This window comes from Uloborus diversus, chromosome 2 (genome assembly GCF_026930045.1).
Source record: "Uloborus diversus isolate 005 chromosome 2, Udiv.v.3.1, whole genome shotgun sequence".
NCBI lineage: Eukaryota > Metazoa > Arthropoda > Arachnida > Araneae > Uloboridae > Uloborus > Uloborus diversus.
The window spans coordinates 165,359,408-165,377,966 of NC_072732.1; the positions used below are offsets into that span (position 1 = coordinate 165,359,408).

The following is an 18,559-nucleotide window of genomic DNA, read 5'->3' on the forward strand; positions in this document are numbered from 1 at the left end:
TTTAATGACGAAACCTAACTGTTTCCGGAAATTTTATGATTGATAATTACTGTGGGATTAAGTATGGAAATAAGATAACTTAATTGTTTTATAATTTGAAAAATTTAGATTTTTTAATGCTTTACAGTGTTGCCAGTCCTAATTTACATGACATTTTGAAGATGATTTACGAAAGGAAAAGGAATTGTCTGCAAAGTTTACTTTTAAGTTTCTAATCACTTTGCACTAGAATCATTTTATATTCAACCCCACCCCCCTTTTTTTAGATAAACCTTTGAACAGAAAAAAATTTGATTTTTTTTCTTTTTTTTTTTTTTGCTGTTTTGGCTAATTTTACATTATTTTTGGCTAATTTTGTAAAATCATTAAAATGATGAAGTTCTTTAAAAGTTTGATGAAGAATTAAGGAAGTCGTGGCGAACTCACAGAAACATTCTTGAGAACTAATATGTATGTGACTTACCGTGTTAGAACTTTTTTTTTTCTGGTTTCAATGAAACAACATGACAGTAATTTTGAATACTGTCCCAAACACTTTGAAAAATAATGTATATGATATTGCGATTTACCGAGTTAAAATAAAAGTTTTCTCCCCTCTGATTTAAATGCAACAACTCAGCTTTGCTGTAAAATTTTCCCCCCGGTAAGTTACATTAGATATTCGTGATTCATGCTAATGAAATTTTTTTTTTATTAGCATGAATCACTAGGTAAGTTATCCTTTTTGTTCTGGAATTTTTTTAAATTTAATTTAAAAGTGCTAGTTGAACCGAGTAAAGCATTCGCGCTCGACAGAAGGATTTAAAAACCCGTTTTTTTTGGGGGGAGGGGGGTAAATATTTGAAGAATAGAAACAATGTGTGACTTGTTTCTATTTTTCGCTAATAGCGGTGAAGAAATATCTAAAATGATGTCTTGCTTTTGAGCTCCGACTCTGACAATGTTTACCTCTGTTTCATGGAAAAAGGGAGGGGTAATTGGAGCTAAGTTGAGTTGAGAAACTTTCTTAGTAGTTTTTCAGAAATATTCCAACTAAAATCCGAACCAACAAGACGTCTATTTTACCCTAAAATCCTCTAAAACAGGTAAACATAGTCAAGATCACAGCTCAACTAACCAGAGCTGCACTATATATGGTTCTGTGCAACTACTACTATCAAATAGACTCTTGCTTTTTATAAGCATTAAACTAGACATCGTTTAGACATCGTTAGCATATTCAAACTCTGTAAAAAATAGACCTCGGAAGGAAATTTTAGTGTTCCATATTAATTCAACTGCAGAGCAAACACTTAGCACGCAAGCAAAAAAAAAAGGGGGGGGGGGGCAAGAATCCTAAAATTTCCCGTTGATCTCCTTCTCTACCACTGTAAAAATGGTTACGTAATCATCATCCCTACTGCATTTTTCGTGATTTCAAAGTATCAAGATTCATGCTATACTGCCTCGTGGGCATGTAAGTGGCAGTATCTGCAGAAGAGTTCGAGGTATTCGAAGAAACGCGTTTTGGATTCAATACTAACAGTAGGGAAACGTTGGAATCGACGTTTTTTACGCGCTTTTCTTCAGTTGAAATCAAATGAGCAAGTGTGTATAATTTAGCCAACGTACAATAGAGGACAAAAAGGGGGAGGGGGCAGCACGATTTCTAAAAATTGCCGTCACTTCCATTTAATTGCCCACGGCAGTATAATTTAAATACAGAAAGAATGTTTCAACTACGGTGAAATCTCCAGACAAAAATAAATACTTACAATTGCGCTTTCCTCGATTTTCCCTACGCATTTTAAACCAGGTTTACATGGACAATTTTCTTTTTATTTCCCTTGAATAATAGCAATCCTTTCATCCTCGTGTTGATTATGACTAAGCACAAAAAAACATAAAACCTATCGCAATACCTTTTCTTGTCAAATAAACACATGCGTTATTAAAAAATGGCTTCAATAAAATTTCATTTAGAAATAAAGACTTCTGCACAAACGGATGAATAAGAAAATGCATTTATTCGACTAAATTTAGTTTTAAAAACTATTGACCAAAAAAACTAAAGAAACCTAAAGAAAACTAAAGAAAAAAACTAAACCAGAAAAGTAAAATAAGAAATAATAACGTTCAATTGCACAATACTGCCAATTACTGCATACACGTGTTTGTAGATTGCAAGAAACCTCTTTTGTAATTATCTTTACTAATAATAAACCTGAAAGTCCTCATCTCTGTCTGGATGTCTGTGACGCGCATAGCACCTTGACTGTTCTACCGATTTTCATGAAATTTGGCACAAAATTATTATGTAGCATGGGAGTACGCACCTTGAAGCCATTATTCGAACATTCGATTTTGTTTATTTTTTGTGGTTTTATTTGGATTTAATGACTCTTAATTTGTCGCAAATTGTCATAACATATACGAGTAAATTACCACAACAAGGACAAAAAAAATGCCATAACATGAACGAGCAAATTTACATAGCATATTGGCGAGAAATTCATCATCCATTATTTGTAAATATACAGGAGAACCAAATGACCTGTTAATTTTCCACTTCGGAAAAAGCTGTACGGGTACCGCTAGTGCAAAATAAGTGAGTAAATCTATGAAAAGACATCCCAGAAAAGACAAAACTCACTTATTTTACATTGGAAAAGGGCTTTGATGTAACCCCAAAGCACGTGTATGCAGTAATGTGCAATTTTGTGCAATTTAGCGTTTTTATTTCTTATTTTGTATTTAGTTAGATTAAATTACATAGCAATCGGGAAACTTCTTCATCTCCGGCTCACTTTTCTCACAGTTACCGTTCTAGGTCAAGAAGACTGTTCAAAAGCAAGGCAGCCACTTTTGGCTGCTACTCGGCATTTGGCGGCAGACATCTTTGTGAATTCACTCGACATTTAGAAACGGACTAGGCGAGATCTTTAGATGTATGAATTGAGAAATTTCGTACCATCCCGGACGTTGGTTCATAAATGTTCCCTAAGCCAAACACGCATATTTTAATATCACATAATTTTGCTCGATATCTAATCTTGATGGCTCGACCTTAATGACATCGATCATACTGAAAAAACCAAGTAAAATGGTTTTGATAGATTATTACGCTTCGACGATACCGGTAATGGCAAGGAGCTTCCGGTAATTTTCGAGAATAAGTGCAAACAGAGGCATACAAATAGGTCATTCTACGGAAAATCCGACCTTTTGTTCCATACGTTTTTACTCATATATTTCACTTGAAATAATAATTTAAAAAGCTACTGAACAAAATTTTGCTGCTTAATAAATCACACATACGTTTATGAATGTATGTGTGACGCATTAACGTTTTCTTGCCTTGCCCAGTTTAATACAGAAAATGTTCTTACTTCTTAGCGTAGAGAACTCACCAAACTTTGCAAAGGATATGTAATTAACTTGTCGAATTTGTGTTTCAGCTTATAAAAGTTCTGAACACCAGATCATAAAATCCACCGCACATATTTTAACAACATTTAATTTTAAGCAAAGTCCCCCGGTAAATTAAACCCAACAGGTGCGGAGTGAAATTTCGTTTGCGTCGCACTCCGAATCCGATAGTAAATGTCTCCGCCCTGGACGGACAAATAATCCAAAGGAGATGTCCGGACATAGAGATCGACAGACGCAAAGAGTTCAGTAGAGTGAAGTATCTGTCTTTTTTCTTTGTATTTTGTGAAAATCATACTAAAGAAAATGCTAAGGCAACAATCTAAAAAAATAAGTTAACTTTATTTCAACTCTACAAGCGAAAGGGCTTCTAAATTGCTCTTGCTATGCGAACTACCATGAGACGACCAACCATCAACAACCAAGCTATTGAAGCCACGAATCTACGATACAAAAAAAGAAAGACATAAGCAAAAAGTGCCCTCTTGCGCACAGGCAAACTTAACGATTTACATGCATATATTCCACAGTATAGGACAATCCGGCTCATTTTTTAACCTACCCTCCTTTAAAAGTTAAAAAATCACAAGGATTTTTATTACTGAAGCTACGGTAGGCATGGAGAAAGGCTCAATATTTATGGAAAAACTCGCGTAGTTCTATGAAACAACTTGTTGTTACCTTCTTCAGATAAGTTTCTGCATAAGCCTTTTCGGAAAACACCTATCGTAATGCAGCATTCTGTTTCGATGCAATCCTCAGTCTTTTTGCATGTTTTCTCGCTTTGAGCTGAGCATAACTGCAAAATTAGAAGAACTAAAAACTTTTTAAAAACCATTTTTTTCAACTTTTTGCCATAGGCATATTAAGCAAACAAAAATATATTCCTAATTCGGGTTTCTTCGTCATTTTCCACCCACCGGTTTTGAATGTAATACGGAATATTCCATGGTGATGCGTAAATGAATCAACATAATTTTCATTGAACTAAGCATCAATGAAACTACAAATGATTTTTGGAGAAAGTAAAAGTTACTCATCAATGGGAATCAACCAAGATAAAAGTCATCCCATAAAACCGTCTGTTTTGTAGTGTTTTCTGTTTTGAATTCAGCAAGAAAAAAAAAGTATAGTTCCTTGAGAAACACCTTACATTGAATAAGTAATTATTTTAAGCATTCAGATATCCTAGAATCAGTTTGCTGCTTATTAGCGCTGCTTGTCATTTCTTTGACCGATAAAGTTAAAATTTTCCTATAAACTAGTACCTTTCTTTTCAATACTGTTGGCATTTTCATTAGCTTTGACGGGACTCGACTGATTTTCAGCAATTTTTCCATAAAATTACTTTGTTTATTAAGTTTACAAGTAATGAAATATATTTAATTCTATTACATTTACATTTTAATTATTACATTCATTTTACATTTATTTTTATCATTACATTTTACTATTATTAATTATTACATTTTAATTATTCTATTTTAATTAATTTTATTACATCTTGCTTTTCAAAATGTATCACCAAGCTTCAGCTTCACTGAACGAATTCAGAAAAGAAAAAATTGAAATGACTACGAGTTTTGAAAAGTAAATTATAATAAACAGCAAACTGTAACTTCAAAATAAAAATCAAAGTAGCTGCAGCCAAAAACATATTTTTTTTCTTCGATTTATTTTTTTAATGAGATTTATTCCCTAGTCAAGGGAAAAAATCCAATGATGTCGTAACTTACTGCCAAAGTTTTAAGTTGCTAGACAAAAAAGAAGCAGTCTTTGATGAGATGACCGTAAGTATGCGTCGAAAAATTAAAACAAACTAAGCAAACTCGAGAGCATTTTGTAAATACTCAGCAATTGAAGTTAAAAGAAATAATGTTTTCGAAAACGCTCTTCATAATATCTTTAAATATTTAACACCATGACTGCGATTAACATTTTTGAAACATTAAAATGCATTTAATTACCAAAGCAACTGCAAATCGCAAAAAGAACTAAAATGCCGTTCATTGTGACTGTCAGGATGAACTAACAAGACCTCAGAGTGAATTTTATCAATCGTTACATCTACTGAGATTTAATTGGGAAAATCCCAGCAGGTGTAAGCAGGTGTCTAGCGCAAACATTTCAACGAATTTCAGCTAGGTGATTTGATTGTTTTGTGATTCGTGATTTCTTGAAGCTGGAACAAAAACAGGCAAATTGCAGGTATGATATTTTAAAAAGAAAATAATGTAGTACAGTTATTAAAATCCTATAAAATATGCAGATAAAATGTGATACCTAATGAATTTGATTTCTGGTGCAATGTAATATCTTCGCATATAACCTAAAAGAATGACCTAAAACAAGTCTGATTTTAAAGAAAAAAAAAACAAATGTGCGGCATTTTTAAAAATGATATAGAATTTGAAAAAAATCAGTTTATGGCATGAAAATTTAAATATGTAGTTTATTTACTTAAAGTGTGATTAGCCATTTTGCGTGCATGAAATAATTCAAAAAATATTATGTAATCTATACATATAATAAAATAAGATGTTTGTGTGTGTGTGTTTGTGGCGCGCATCCCAGGAAAACGGTAAGACCTAGAAAGATGAAATTTGGTATACAGGTGCAGTTTTTGCCGAAGATATGCACCTCGGGCTAAGCAGCCGCCGAAGGCGGCAACATCGGTGTAAAAAGACGAATGTTAGTATTGAGAAAAAAGAGAAAAACATCGATTAATACTGTCGCTAAATTGTCTAAGCGGCCGCCGAAGGCTGCAACTCTGGCGTAAAAAGGCGAATGGCGTAAAAAGGCGGACCAGCTGGTCGCCGCAGGCGGCTAGTGGTTAATAAAATCATGTGTAACTTTAAAGACTAAACTTGAGTGCTGAAAGATGCTTAGATTGCTTACTTAGTGTTATATGAAAAAAAAATAGCGTAATATTTCGTAAAATTGTATACAATTTTAAAAACTGAGTTTACGCCCAAAAATTTTAAACGCTTAGAACTGTTACTATGCCTTTTTTCGCACAGTCAGTATAAGTACTTTTTTTTTTCGAAAAATTTGCGTTTAGTACATTGTTTTCATCAGCAATAAGCTTCCTAAGTCTTAGGAGAAAGTTGCTGTCAATGGACCAGTTCCATGACTGGACCGCGAAGATATTTCTCGTACCAGAGTTTGTGCCGACGTGTAATCGGTTTTAGTACCTTCCTTTGTCTGAAAACAATCTACTGCAGAGACGTCAAGGAGCTAGAATTATTTCATCATATTATTAAACGTTCAAATAATATTTAAACCCTTCTCTTACTAATTAATGAGATTTTAATTTAGTTAAAACAATCTTTGAATATTACTGATAAATTAAAAGTGAATATTAATTTAAAAGAGTGTATTTTCAAGTACAATTCCCCATACTTCGTGTTTAATCATGATTTGTCACAGTAGTAACACCTACAAGAACATTTAAAATGACGCAGTTGCTCGTTGGACCTCTAGGGTTTTCTATGAATGAACACCTGACAAAGTGGTTCATTCATGAAAAATCAGAAATATTGTTTTATTTCAGCTCAATTACCATTGAAAGTTGCTGCATTTTTTTAAAATAAATATAATAATAATGAAAAAAACGTTTCTTAGTAAGGTAAAAGGTTTCTTCATGAAAACACTCTCACTTAATTTTAATTTCAAGTTTAAAACTTTTATAAAATTAATAGCATATTTAAAAAAATACTGAGCACTTTTCATAAAATGCACTCAAAAGGATAAAATAACTTTTCAGGGTCAGAAAGAACAATTTTAGTATTACTTTAGTTTTCAAAAATTCCAAGACAATGACACCACAAACGAAGAAAAGTGCAGATCAAGTCATGAAGAGAATTTCTTAGTATTATCTAGCTTTCAATCATAACTTTGAGTGTTGAAAAATGCATATTTTTCTTGTAGGGAAGGTTTGGTTTGAAATGACTTGAGCCGCACTTTTCTTCGTTTATGGTATCATTTTCTTGGAATTTTTGAAAACTACAGGAATACTTAAATTGTTCTTTCTGACCCAGAAAAGTTGTTTTGTCCTTTTGAGTGGATTAGTGGATTATGAAACGTGCTTAGTATATATATTTTTTTAATTCTGTTAGTTTGTTCTTTTTAGTGTAAATGCATTTCAAAAATAGAATAATGTTACCATCACGAAACTTCACCTTATTTTTTCATGTAAATGCTCCGCACGAAATGGAAAAAACTTATATACGAGTCTAAAATTTCAAGCAGTTGCCACAAAAATTAATCCTTGTTCCTCTCTAGGATTTATTTGTTGGCTAATTTAATTAAAACCATTTAAATATTAAAGGTTTCCCAAACTAATTTATGTTTCAAAACATATAAGTAACTCGTGATAAAAATCCTAATATGTCTCTTTACTTAGCATTCAAACGGCAAATGGTTTTACCAGGGCTACGGAGTCCGTGAGAAAGTAACCAACTTCCGACTCCAACTCCTAGAAGTTGAAGGCCTCCGACTCCAATTCATGTATGCCATAATCAATCCAACTCTGACTCCGCATCCCTGATTTTACTGTTAAAATGTAATTCCTGAGATGAATTGTTTTTACTTTCATTCTAATGTTTTAACGTATTTATTTTATTTTTGGTGGCGAGAATTAAAAAGAAATTCAGAGTGCTTTATTTATCAGAAAAAAAGAGCTGTGATGACGATTTTGACGAAAATTATTTTTGAAAGAGGACATTTATTAGTTTTTTATTTATTTTCTTGAGTATAATTTTTGTTTTTTATTTTTCGCAAGGGAGAAAAAACTGGAGGTGCTTTTATTTTACCCCAAAAAAATAACGCCGAAATTTTTTAAAATTACATAAATTTCTTTTGGTGTGATTTTTTTTAAACGATTGCAGATTTTGTTTTACGGGAAAAATTATTAGCTGCATTGTTATAAGGTGTTATTACTTTATTTGCTCGTTTATTTATTTTTTACGTATCTATTTTATCAGATGAGAGAAGCGAATTTGGCTTTTAAAAAAAAACCTTGAATGTTAAAGAAGTTTGTTTGACATAATTTGCACACTTAGCTAATTAGGAGACTGTTGACCAAGTGCTCGAAAGTCGATGTTGGTACACAGGAAAGAAGGGCAGTTTAGTTTTGGAAGGAACTTTAAATAAAATTATTTTAATACCGTAGGAACTAATATTTTGAAAAAAAAAAAACAATTGTTTGAAAAATGCCTTTGAAGTAACGTATTAACAATTGTTTTTTTTTTCTTTCTTTTTTTTAATATTCTGTGTCAAAACCTCTTTCACAGCTAGTTTGTTCAAAGAAAATATGCCTGCTCGTTCAGGTTTTTTCAATGTGACACTAATATTAGTTCCATGAGCTGTTCAAAATCAAACGAAAAACTGTCTAAAAAAGAAGTATTGAACTGAGGTGTCTAAACTGAGATCGTTTGAATAAAAATGTTAAATTCAAATCAAACTTTTTATCAAAGTTATTAAGGGGTGAAAGACATATCGACAGGTACATCCTAATGACAGGTTCTGCGTCCTAATGCACTTCTTCTAAATTGTTTCAATTTCATTTTTTATTTAATTATTTTATTCATATCTTTCTTTTTTTACAATATTTTTACTTTTGATTAAGTCTTACTCATGCTGCCCCTCCTCTTGCCCCCCCACCCCTTTTTTTTGAAAAAAAACTTTTACCTGAAAGTAGGGAAGAAAATGTTTGACTAAAACTTTTTAACAATTAATGCACACATGAATTACCGTCGACTATTTGTGCAATGCTCTAATGGGCTATTCTAGAGAAAATTGACATTTTACCCTGCACGTTAACAGCGTAACAACATATTTCGTAAGAAATAATAATTTAAAATAGTAATAAACAAAATTGTGTTGTTCAAAAAATCATAAACGTGTATGTGAGAAAACATTTTTATTCAGTGTGTTTTAAAAATATTACTTTTTATTGAAAAGTATGAACTGTCACTGCGGGACAAAATGGTGGCATTGTCATTGAACGACCTTATTGCGATCTCTTATTTGAGTAATGAAAAACTAAGAATCATCTCAAAACGCAGGTTGATAAAGTCATTCTAAATTTACATGAAGTTTTAATGCACTTGAATAGAAAATATTTTCACTTGTAATTTGATGATTACGTTTTTTGCCGATAATTTTTCGTAATGTAACTTTTCAATTATTTTTTTTACGTTGAAGAGGACTTTTTATACTTAGCAAAAAAATAATAAAACTACATCTGTCACAAAAACCTGATCTTTTTATTTGTCAAAATTCCAGTTTCTTTGAAATGTAAAAAGTACTAAATCGACAATAATTTATTTATTTAGTGTCTTTTACAGAAGTACTAAAATTACTTAATAGTACAATTTCATTCTTATATATTTTCGCTCGCAAACTTTTTTCAATACCAAATGCTGTTTCAAATATAATAAACTCGTAAATTATGTTTGAAGTAGACATTCTGTTTCATTTATCCTTAAAAAGTTGGGTGTCGTATTTTTGTGCAGCTTCTGTTATGTTAGACCTGTTACAAGATGCGTCAAGTTTTCCATCCTATTCAAAACTTGGCAACAATAAAAAATCTTTGTGTTTAATAATCATTCACATTATTTCTTTGCGAATACATGACAAAAATATAATCATATAAAAAAAAGCCAGATTCAGTGGAATTAATTGCATTTCTATGAGGGGTAAGAATTTTTCTCTTTGTAACCTATGTTAATGATTTTCTATAACTTTTCCTATACTTCTTCTATATTTCTATATTTCTTTCCTATGCTACTTTTCTATATACTTTTGTCTAGTTTCAAATAAAACCAGCTTATATTTGCAACGAATAACAAATTAACAAATAAATACTTTTATGCTTCAAAATTAAATGAATGAATTACCAACGTTTTAATGCAATAGTTTTATTACGTAGTTACGACGGGAGGGAAATATTTCTGGCGGGGGGTCCTATCAAAATATTGCCAGTAATTATTTGGTATGTAATTATTAGGTATTATTAGGTATATAATTATTAGTAATAGGAGGAACTCATGCCGCCATCTTGGATTATGAGTGCGCTTTTTCAGTTTTTGTTTCATGTCTCAAAAACTCTTCACTCGGAAGTACAACCATTAATGTACAAATTGAAAAACATAAAATTTCCACGGAGACATTCAATTTCAAAGTTCATGAATTTTTGAAAAGCTGAATATATTCAACCTTGTTTTGTTTTTGGAACTCTGTCAAAATCCTAAAAATCACTTTGCATTTTAGCTGAGTCTCTGGTTCAAATTTGAAAAAAAGAATGAAATTAAATGTCTCCGCACCTCCTACAGCAAATTCCAATAAAAATGAGATCACCTTTATAAAGATTATTATATGCTCTTTAAAAAAACTCTTTATGATTCTACTCGCAAGTAAATATTTTTTGAGATATAAATCGAAAAATTACAAAAAACGCACTTGAAACCCAAGGTGGCGGTGCAAGCTCCCCTACATCCGTCATATTCTGAGAGGCTATTCGGCAGACACATATAACTCTAATCTTAATCACATATAAAAATAATTGTGTTTTGCTTAAAAAACGGATGAGAGTAGAAATCTGCAGTGATATCTTAAAATATTCGCAAAATATGAGAAAACAAAGTTGTTTTGCTTCTCCGTGTCTGGATTAAGTATGATTTTTATGCAGATACACTTAAAAATAAAACTCACAAGGAACTTTTATACAGTACTTTATTAAACAAAATGACCATATTAAGTTTCATACGAGTTGTCTTGTTAAAGTTGTTTCGCTTTCCTAATCGAACAAATTGTTTTGTTTTGTTTTTTTTTCTTTTTTCTTTCAATCTTTTTTTCATATTTTTAAATATTGGAGAATATTTCCACATAACTCAAATTCGTCACAGTAATATGAACTTATATGCTTCTGCTGCAATGAAACATTAATGTAAAATTTTTGCTTTCTTATGAAACATCAAAGTTCATATGCGAATCAGAATTGTTATTCCTGTCTTTATTTTGAACGGTTCAACTCCAAGATCTTCTGTTCTCAGACCGGAAAAGGTTTTTTGCGTCAGATTATATTAAAGATTAATATTTTGGTTTTTCCTCACGTGTTTAATGATTATTGTCTCAATTCATTGTGAACTTAATACTAAGTTATGCACGAATACTGATGTCTAAACTTATGGCTCTTCTGGGATCTGGCATTTTGAGTCCACGACAACTTCTCCGAACTGTAAAAGCAAAATGTAATTTCAGACATTTGTATGCAATAATATGCAAAATGTAAAAAATGTCCAACATGAACACAAAAGTATGTTAATTTTCTTTTTAAGATAAAAATAAAGCATTCAAAAATATAAATAAATATCAATATTGAAACGGTATAATAATGGGTAATCTAATATTCTCTTGCTATGCTGAATTAGGTTTAAGCTTCTAAACATTGACAGCTGAGAGCTATAAAGATAGTCATTAAGGTTACAGATAGAATTTAATTTTCAGTTTAATGTAATAAAATGGTAACATATAATAAAATGAAATCATTCATAGCTGCTATAATATTAAACAATTCAAAGAACAGTTAGCTCGTAAAAACTAAAAATATTGAATTACAAATGCGAAATTCAAAATTGTTTTGTATTTACAGTGAAATCTCTTTTACACTTTGTTTCTGGGTAGTTCAAAAAAAAAACTTCTTAATTTGAACATTCGATAAAATGAAGCTGCTAATTACAGTGCCTCAAATCAAAAACATAAGATTTCGCACTGTTCTTTCTTTTCAATGTTAAATTAAATGAAATGCTTATCACTTAATTCTAAAAAAAATTTAGATGTTGAAAGAATCTTTTTCAAAAATATTTTTACAGTATTTTCTTCACGAAGTATTATAAGAAACATGAAAATTCTATTCTCTTTTTAATGATTTAAATTCATCTTTGAATACGATTTTTTAATTTACTGAAATCTCAACAAAAAAAAAGGATGTTGCACAGTGTTTATTTTTAAATACGTTTTCCGCTTGATTTTATGTTTCTTCATTGTCAAGCCGAATGTTACATGTTTGAGAGATAATCAAAACTGGTGACATAATTACTGCCAATAACTTAACATGCACAAACGCGAGTCAAATTTGTTGTTTTGGCACCTTAACTTTTTTTACTTTGAATACGATTTTTTAATTTACTGAAATCTCAACAAAAAAAAAAGGATGTTGCACAGTGTTTATTTTTAAATACGTATTCCGCTTGATTTTATGTTTCTTCATTGTCAAGCCGAATGTTACATGTTTGAGAGATAATCAAAACTGGTGACATAATTACTGCCAATAACTTAACATGCACAAACGCGAGTCAAATTTGTTGTTTTGGCACCTTAACTTTTTTTAAGCTTCTCTATTGTGCAAGCTAGCTTTTTTGATTTTGCTAAAAACAAGGCTTGAAAAAAACGTCTAATTGCAAATGTCCCTATTGTTAATATTAAATCCAACACACATTTCTTCAACTATCTCGAAAACTCATTTCTCCAGATACTGCCGTTTACTTGCCCACGGCAGTATGGTTCCATGAAACTATTCTCAGATAGACTTAATAATTTTTTATAAGCATTAAACTAGACATCGCTTAGTCAAGAAAAACATACTAAACCTATGTGGAAACAAGACCTCGGGAGGAGCGTTTAGTGTTATAAAGTAATTAAACTGCAGAGCAAACACAGAGCACGCATAACACACATAAAAAAAAAAGAAAAAAAATCCCTCCCGAAAAAAAAAATTTGAATTTAAACAACTGGAATTCAAATTATGTTTTTCGCAATCACAAGTATATGTATGTAGACGTGTGTGTTTGTGTCTGCGTGCAGTCATGAAGATGTGTGTGTCTGTGTGCAGGCATAAGTGTTGTGGGTATGTGTGTAGGCGTGGGATTTGTGTGTGTAGGTGTGTGTATGTATGCATGTGAGTAGGTGTGTATGTATGTATGTGTGTAGGTGTGTGTATGTATGCATGTGTGTAGGTGTATGTATGTATGCATATGTGTAGGTGTGTGTATGTATGCGTGTGTGTAGGTGTGTGTATGTATGCATGTGTGTAGGTGTGTATGAATGTGTGTGTGTGTAGGTGTGTGTATGTATGCGTGTGTGTGTAGGATATAGACGCAACCTCGAGACTGTTTTCTCTTGAGAGCAACATTGGCACGGGCCGGTCGACGGTGGTGCTGCAGAGGAAGGCGGGGGGAAAATAAAATCATATAGGAACTATCAAAACTGTCAAGTGAGAACAATAAGCAATGTGATTGCTCAAAAAAAAAGAAAAAAGAAACTACAATCCAAAATTTTAACCATTAGTCTCCTCCTCAACTGCTGTAAAAATGATTACGTGATCTTCATCCCAATACCAGCGCTGCATTTTTCTTGATTCGAAAAATGTCAAGAGCCATTCTATACTGCCGCGATGGAGGATAAACGACAGTATCTGCAGAAGAGTTTTCGAAATACAGTTGGCTCTCTGTTTAACGACACTCTATTTAACGACTTTCCCTATTTAACGACGACTTTTCACGGTCCCAGATGATCCACTATAGTGTTAAAAGCATTCTATTTAAGGACGCTTTCTACTTCGGGACGATTTTTTGTGGTCCCTTGAAAGTTGTTAAACAGAGAGCTAACTGTAGTTGAAGAAACGTGTTTTGGATTCAGTAACTAACAGTAGGGAAACGTTGGAATTAGACTTTTTTCACGCTTTTTTTCAGCGGAAACCAATTAATCAAGCTTGTACAATAAAGTCAACGCACAAGAGAAGACAAAAAAGAGAGAAAATAAAAAAATAAAAGATTGCAGTAACTTCCATTTAATTGCATACGACAGTATAATTTAACTGCAGAAATAAACTTCATTTACGGTGTGTTCTCCAACAAAAATCTCCAAACAAAAATAAATACTTACAATTGGGCTTTCCTCGATTCTCCCTACGCATTTTAAACCAGGTTTACAGGGGCAATTTTTTATGAATTTCCCACCAAAAATCTCAATCCTCTCGTCCTCGTGTTTGCAATCCTCGCCTGCAGAAATGGTTAAACACAATAAAATATAACATCCATCTCAAAGCTTTACATATTTGTCAAAGAAACACATATGTTTTTCAATACATTAAAAAATGGCTTCAATAAAAGTTCATTTAGAAATTAAAATCTCTGCACAAACGGATAAATGAGAAAATGCATTTATTCAACTATATTTAGCTTAATAAAAACTATTGAACAAAAAAAACCAATGTGCCAGAGAAGTAAAATAAGAAATAAAAACATTCAACTGCACATAACTGCAGATTACTGCATACATGCGTTTCTAGTTTACAAGGAACCCCTTTTGTAATGCAAAATAAGTTTTGTACTGAAAAGACATCCGACAAAAAAACGCAGCTCAAATATTTTACATTGGAAAAGGTCTTTCTTGTAACCCGAAGCACGTGTATGCAGTAATCTGAAATTTTGTGCAACTTGACGCTGTTATTTCTTATTTTATATTTAGTTAGATTAAGTTACATAACGATCGAGACACTTCTTCACCTCTGCTCACTTTTCTCACAGTTACCGTTCTCGCTGTGCTTCTCAAGAAAACTGCGCAAGCAAGGCAACCACATTCGGCTGCTACTCAGCATTTGGCGACAGATTCGATTGCATCTTGGTGAATTCACTCAACATTTAGAAACGGACTAGGCGAGATCTAAAGATAGATACTTGAGAAATTTCTTAATATCCCGAATTTTGGCTCATAAAAGCTCCGCTATGTATGCAAGCACTGTTAAATGATATAAAGTCAATACTGCTAGAAAAACTCGCGGTGTTCTAGGAATTAACTTGCTTTTACCTTCTTCAGATAAGTTTTTGCATATGCCTTTTCGGAAATGACCAAGTTGTTCCATAACGCAGCATTCTGTTTCGCTGCAATCGTCAGCCTTACCGCATTTTTTCTGCTCTTGAGCTGAGCACACCTATAAAATCAGAAGTGTTAATAACTTTTAAAAAAACCACTTTGTTCAACTATTTGCCATTGGTAGATTTAGCAATAGAAAATACATTCCTAATTCGTTTTTCTTCGTCATTTTCCTGCCACTGCTTTTGAGTGTAATAGAACATTCCAAGTTGATTTATAAAGGAATCAGACTATTTCCTTTGCGCTAAGTTTTGTAAAATTGCAAGGGATTAACAAAAAAAAAAAAAACTAACAGTCACACATCAATGGTGCTATATTAAGATTGAAAACCCCCAGAAAACCGTCTGTTTTGAGATGTTTTAGGGTTGAATTCAGTAAAAAAATGAGTGGTATGTTTCACTAAGAAATGTTATGAATTTTTAAAAACTTTTTCTAAAACTTTTTTTGTTCGGCAAAGTTAGCGATCAAAGATATAATCCTGCTTTTGCTAATTAACTACAGTCGAACTCATTTATAACGAGCCCTGATTTAACAACAAAATCAAAAATATTTGGTTGGTGCAATGTTAAAGCAATGGGAGCAAAAGTCGCTTTTAACGAGCAGGCCCCGCTTAAAGCGTGCAATATTTTTGCATTTCATAAGTTTTCAAGAAATTCCTGCTCAATCTATCCTTTTTCGGAGAAATTCCTTGCATATTTTGAAGTCAACCTAAAGTTATAAATGAGTCATAAATCCTGAGACCAAGTGATAATAGCACGTTTTTTATATATATATATATTTTGTAGGGAAACATTTGAAAATTATACATTTATTGATGCCAATGTATTCACTTCTGAGGATACTCCAACTCTAATTCTAACTAATATAGATGGGAAAAAAACGTAATAAAGGTACGAGATGTAAAGAAAGTGACCCTCTCCACACTTGGTGGTTTTTGACATGGAAAGAAACTTCTAACGTTTTTGGAATCCATGAGTGCAAATGAAGATATTTTCAAGAGCATTCCTCGAAAAACAATAACACAAGACAGAGGCAATAAGACAGCTCAAAGTAAATTAAACAACTTCTTTGGTATTATACAAAAAAAAAGCAAACAAAAGAAATCTGTGTGACTTTACATATTTTTTTCCGCAAACCCGTATTTTACGAGCACCCGGTAATAATGAACATTTTTTGGGTTCCCTTCATGCTCGCAACAAGCAAGTTCGACGTACTTTCAAACAACTGCTTTTCAATATCACTGAATATTCCAAGGTGATGGATAAATAAATCACACTATTTTTACTCAATTTAGCATTAATAAAATGGCAAGTAACTTTTGAGGAAAATAAATCACACATCAATGTGGGTTTATCAAAATATAAATCAGCCCATATAACCGTCTGCTTTGTAACGTTTTTTGTGTTGAATTCATTAAAAAAAATGGTATGATTCTTTAAGAAATACTCTTTAAGAACTAATTATTTTAAGCATTCAGATAGCCTGGGAACAATTTGCCGCTTATTAGCACTACTTGTCATTTCTTCAACCGATAAGGTTAAAATAATTCCCATAAACTAGTATACCTCTTTTTTAAAGATATTGTAGAACATTTCATGCGTTTTGATGGAACTTTGCAGCGTTTCAGCAATTTTTCCGTTAAAAAATTTTATTTGCTAAATATTCATAGTTATGAAGCATATTTAAATAAAACAAAATATATTGCTAAACTTCAGCTTAAATGTGCCTAATTTTAAGAAAAAAGTTTACATGACCATGCTTTTAAGGGGAGTTGGTATTCTGTAAATATGTAATATTATATTTATGAACTTTTTTTAATTTAAAAAGTTTAATGATAAAAATTAAAAAAATTCAGTGTTTATAAGTTTTTCTTAGAATCTAATAAAGTAAAAGTTATGTGATAATTTATTACATTTAAGCCAACAGTCACTTTTTAAATGAGAAAAAAAGGCTTTTGACCATAAGAACAGCTGTGCAGGAAAAAGTATGGGTCGTAAAACAAAAATTTCACTTCAGTCTGGCAATGAACATATAAATAATATGACGAAAATTTCAAAGTAATATTTACATAGTAATATGCATATTAAATGTAATGTAATAGTTACATTACATATAATATTTACATAGTCGTTTTTTAAAGGAAAAAAAGGAGCTTTTAAAATAAACGTTTGGCAAAAATCACGTTTCAAAGTAAAATTGTACGTACATTTTAATCCATTCCTACCCCGTTAATATTTAAAGTAAGTTACTTTTAACCTACATAGAGACATGAATTCGGTGTCACTTAAAAGCTCTTAATTTGAATATTTTGAATATGTAAAAGCCTAAAACTAATTTCAAAGATTTTAGGGTACCATTTCTTTTTACGAAAGCAAAGTATAAATAACAAACGAATATCAAAATAAAACCCGAAATAGCTAGAACCAAAATAATACTTTCTTTTTTTTTTCTTTTATGGGATTTATTCCATTGTCAAGAAAAAGAATCTAATGATTTCATAACTTAGAAGCAAAGTTTTAAGTTGCTAACCAAAAAAACCTTTGAGATATTTGATGAGATGCATATGATAAGTATGCAAACATCAAAAAAGAGAACACTAAACAAGCTTGAGACTGTTTTTAAATAGTTTACACTTTAAATAAAATAAATAATATTTTCGAAAAAAATATTCACAATAACCTTAAATGTTAAACAACATGCCTGCGATGAAAATTTTCAAAACATTCAAATGCATTTGATTACCAAAGCAACTGCGAAAACCGCAAGAAGAGCCAAAATTCCTTTCATTCTGAATGTCAGGATGTACTAACAAGACGCGTTCAGTTAAGTTATTTTGCATTTTATACTTCAATCTGTTCCTCACTTCAAAAAAGGATAATTTTATCAACCGTTACAGCTGCTGAGATTTCCTCGGGAAAATCATCAGATTTCGTTTTGTTTTTTGCTTTGTAGTTGACGAATGTTCCAAAATGTTATATACTAAAATTTACGCGTCGAGTAACATGAATTGGATGTATTTTTCAACTCATGCTTAAAATGAATTCGTATTAAAATGTAACTCTGCTTAAAATATATTTTTGCTTATAAGTCAATTGCTCAAATTTTATTTTGTTTACTGTGAAACAATTTTTGTGCCTTAAAAATTTCCATTTAAAAGATCTTTCTGAATTTGTAGATAAAGGATTTTTTTCAAGTAACTTTATTCAGTAAGAGA

At 31.6% G+C, this 18,559-nt stretch overlaps 2 protein-coding genes across 2 annotated transcripts in view; one reads left to right on the plus strand and one right to left on the minus strand.

The window, feature by feature from the left end:
* The window catches only part of LOC129216644 (voltage-dependent calcium channel subunit alpha-2/delta-3-like), a 476,626-nt gene that overhangs the window by 280,476 nt on the left and 177,591 nt on the right, over window positions 1–18,559 (plus strand). The window lies entirely within an intron of this gene.
* On the minus strand, window positions 11,129–18,181 carry LOC129216130 (dickkopf-related protein 4-like). The gene is made up of 4 exons (XM_054850286.1): window positions 18,088–18,181; window positions 15,280–15,403; window positions 14,356–14,471; window positions 11,129–11,648 (listed from the first exon to the last, which is right to left on the minus strand). The coding sequence occupies exons 1-4, from the start codon at window positions 18,130–18,132 to the stop codon at window positions 11,598–11,600; spliced, it is 336 nt and encodes a 111-aa protein (XP_054706261.1). The 5' UTR covers window positions 18,133–18,181; the 3' UTR covers window positions 11,129–11,597.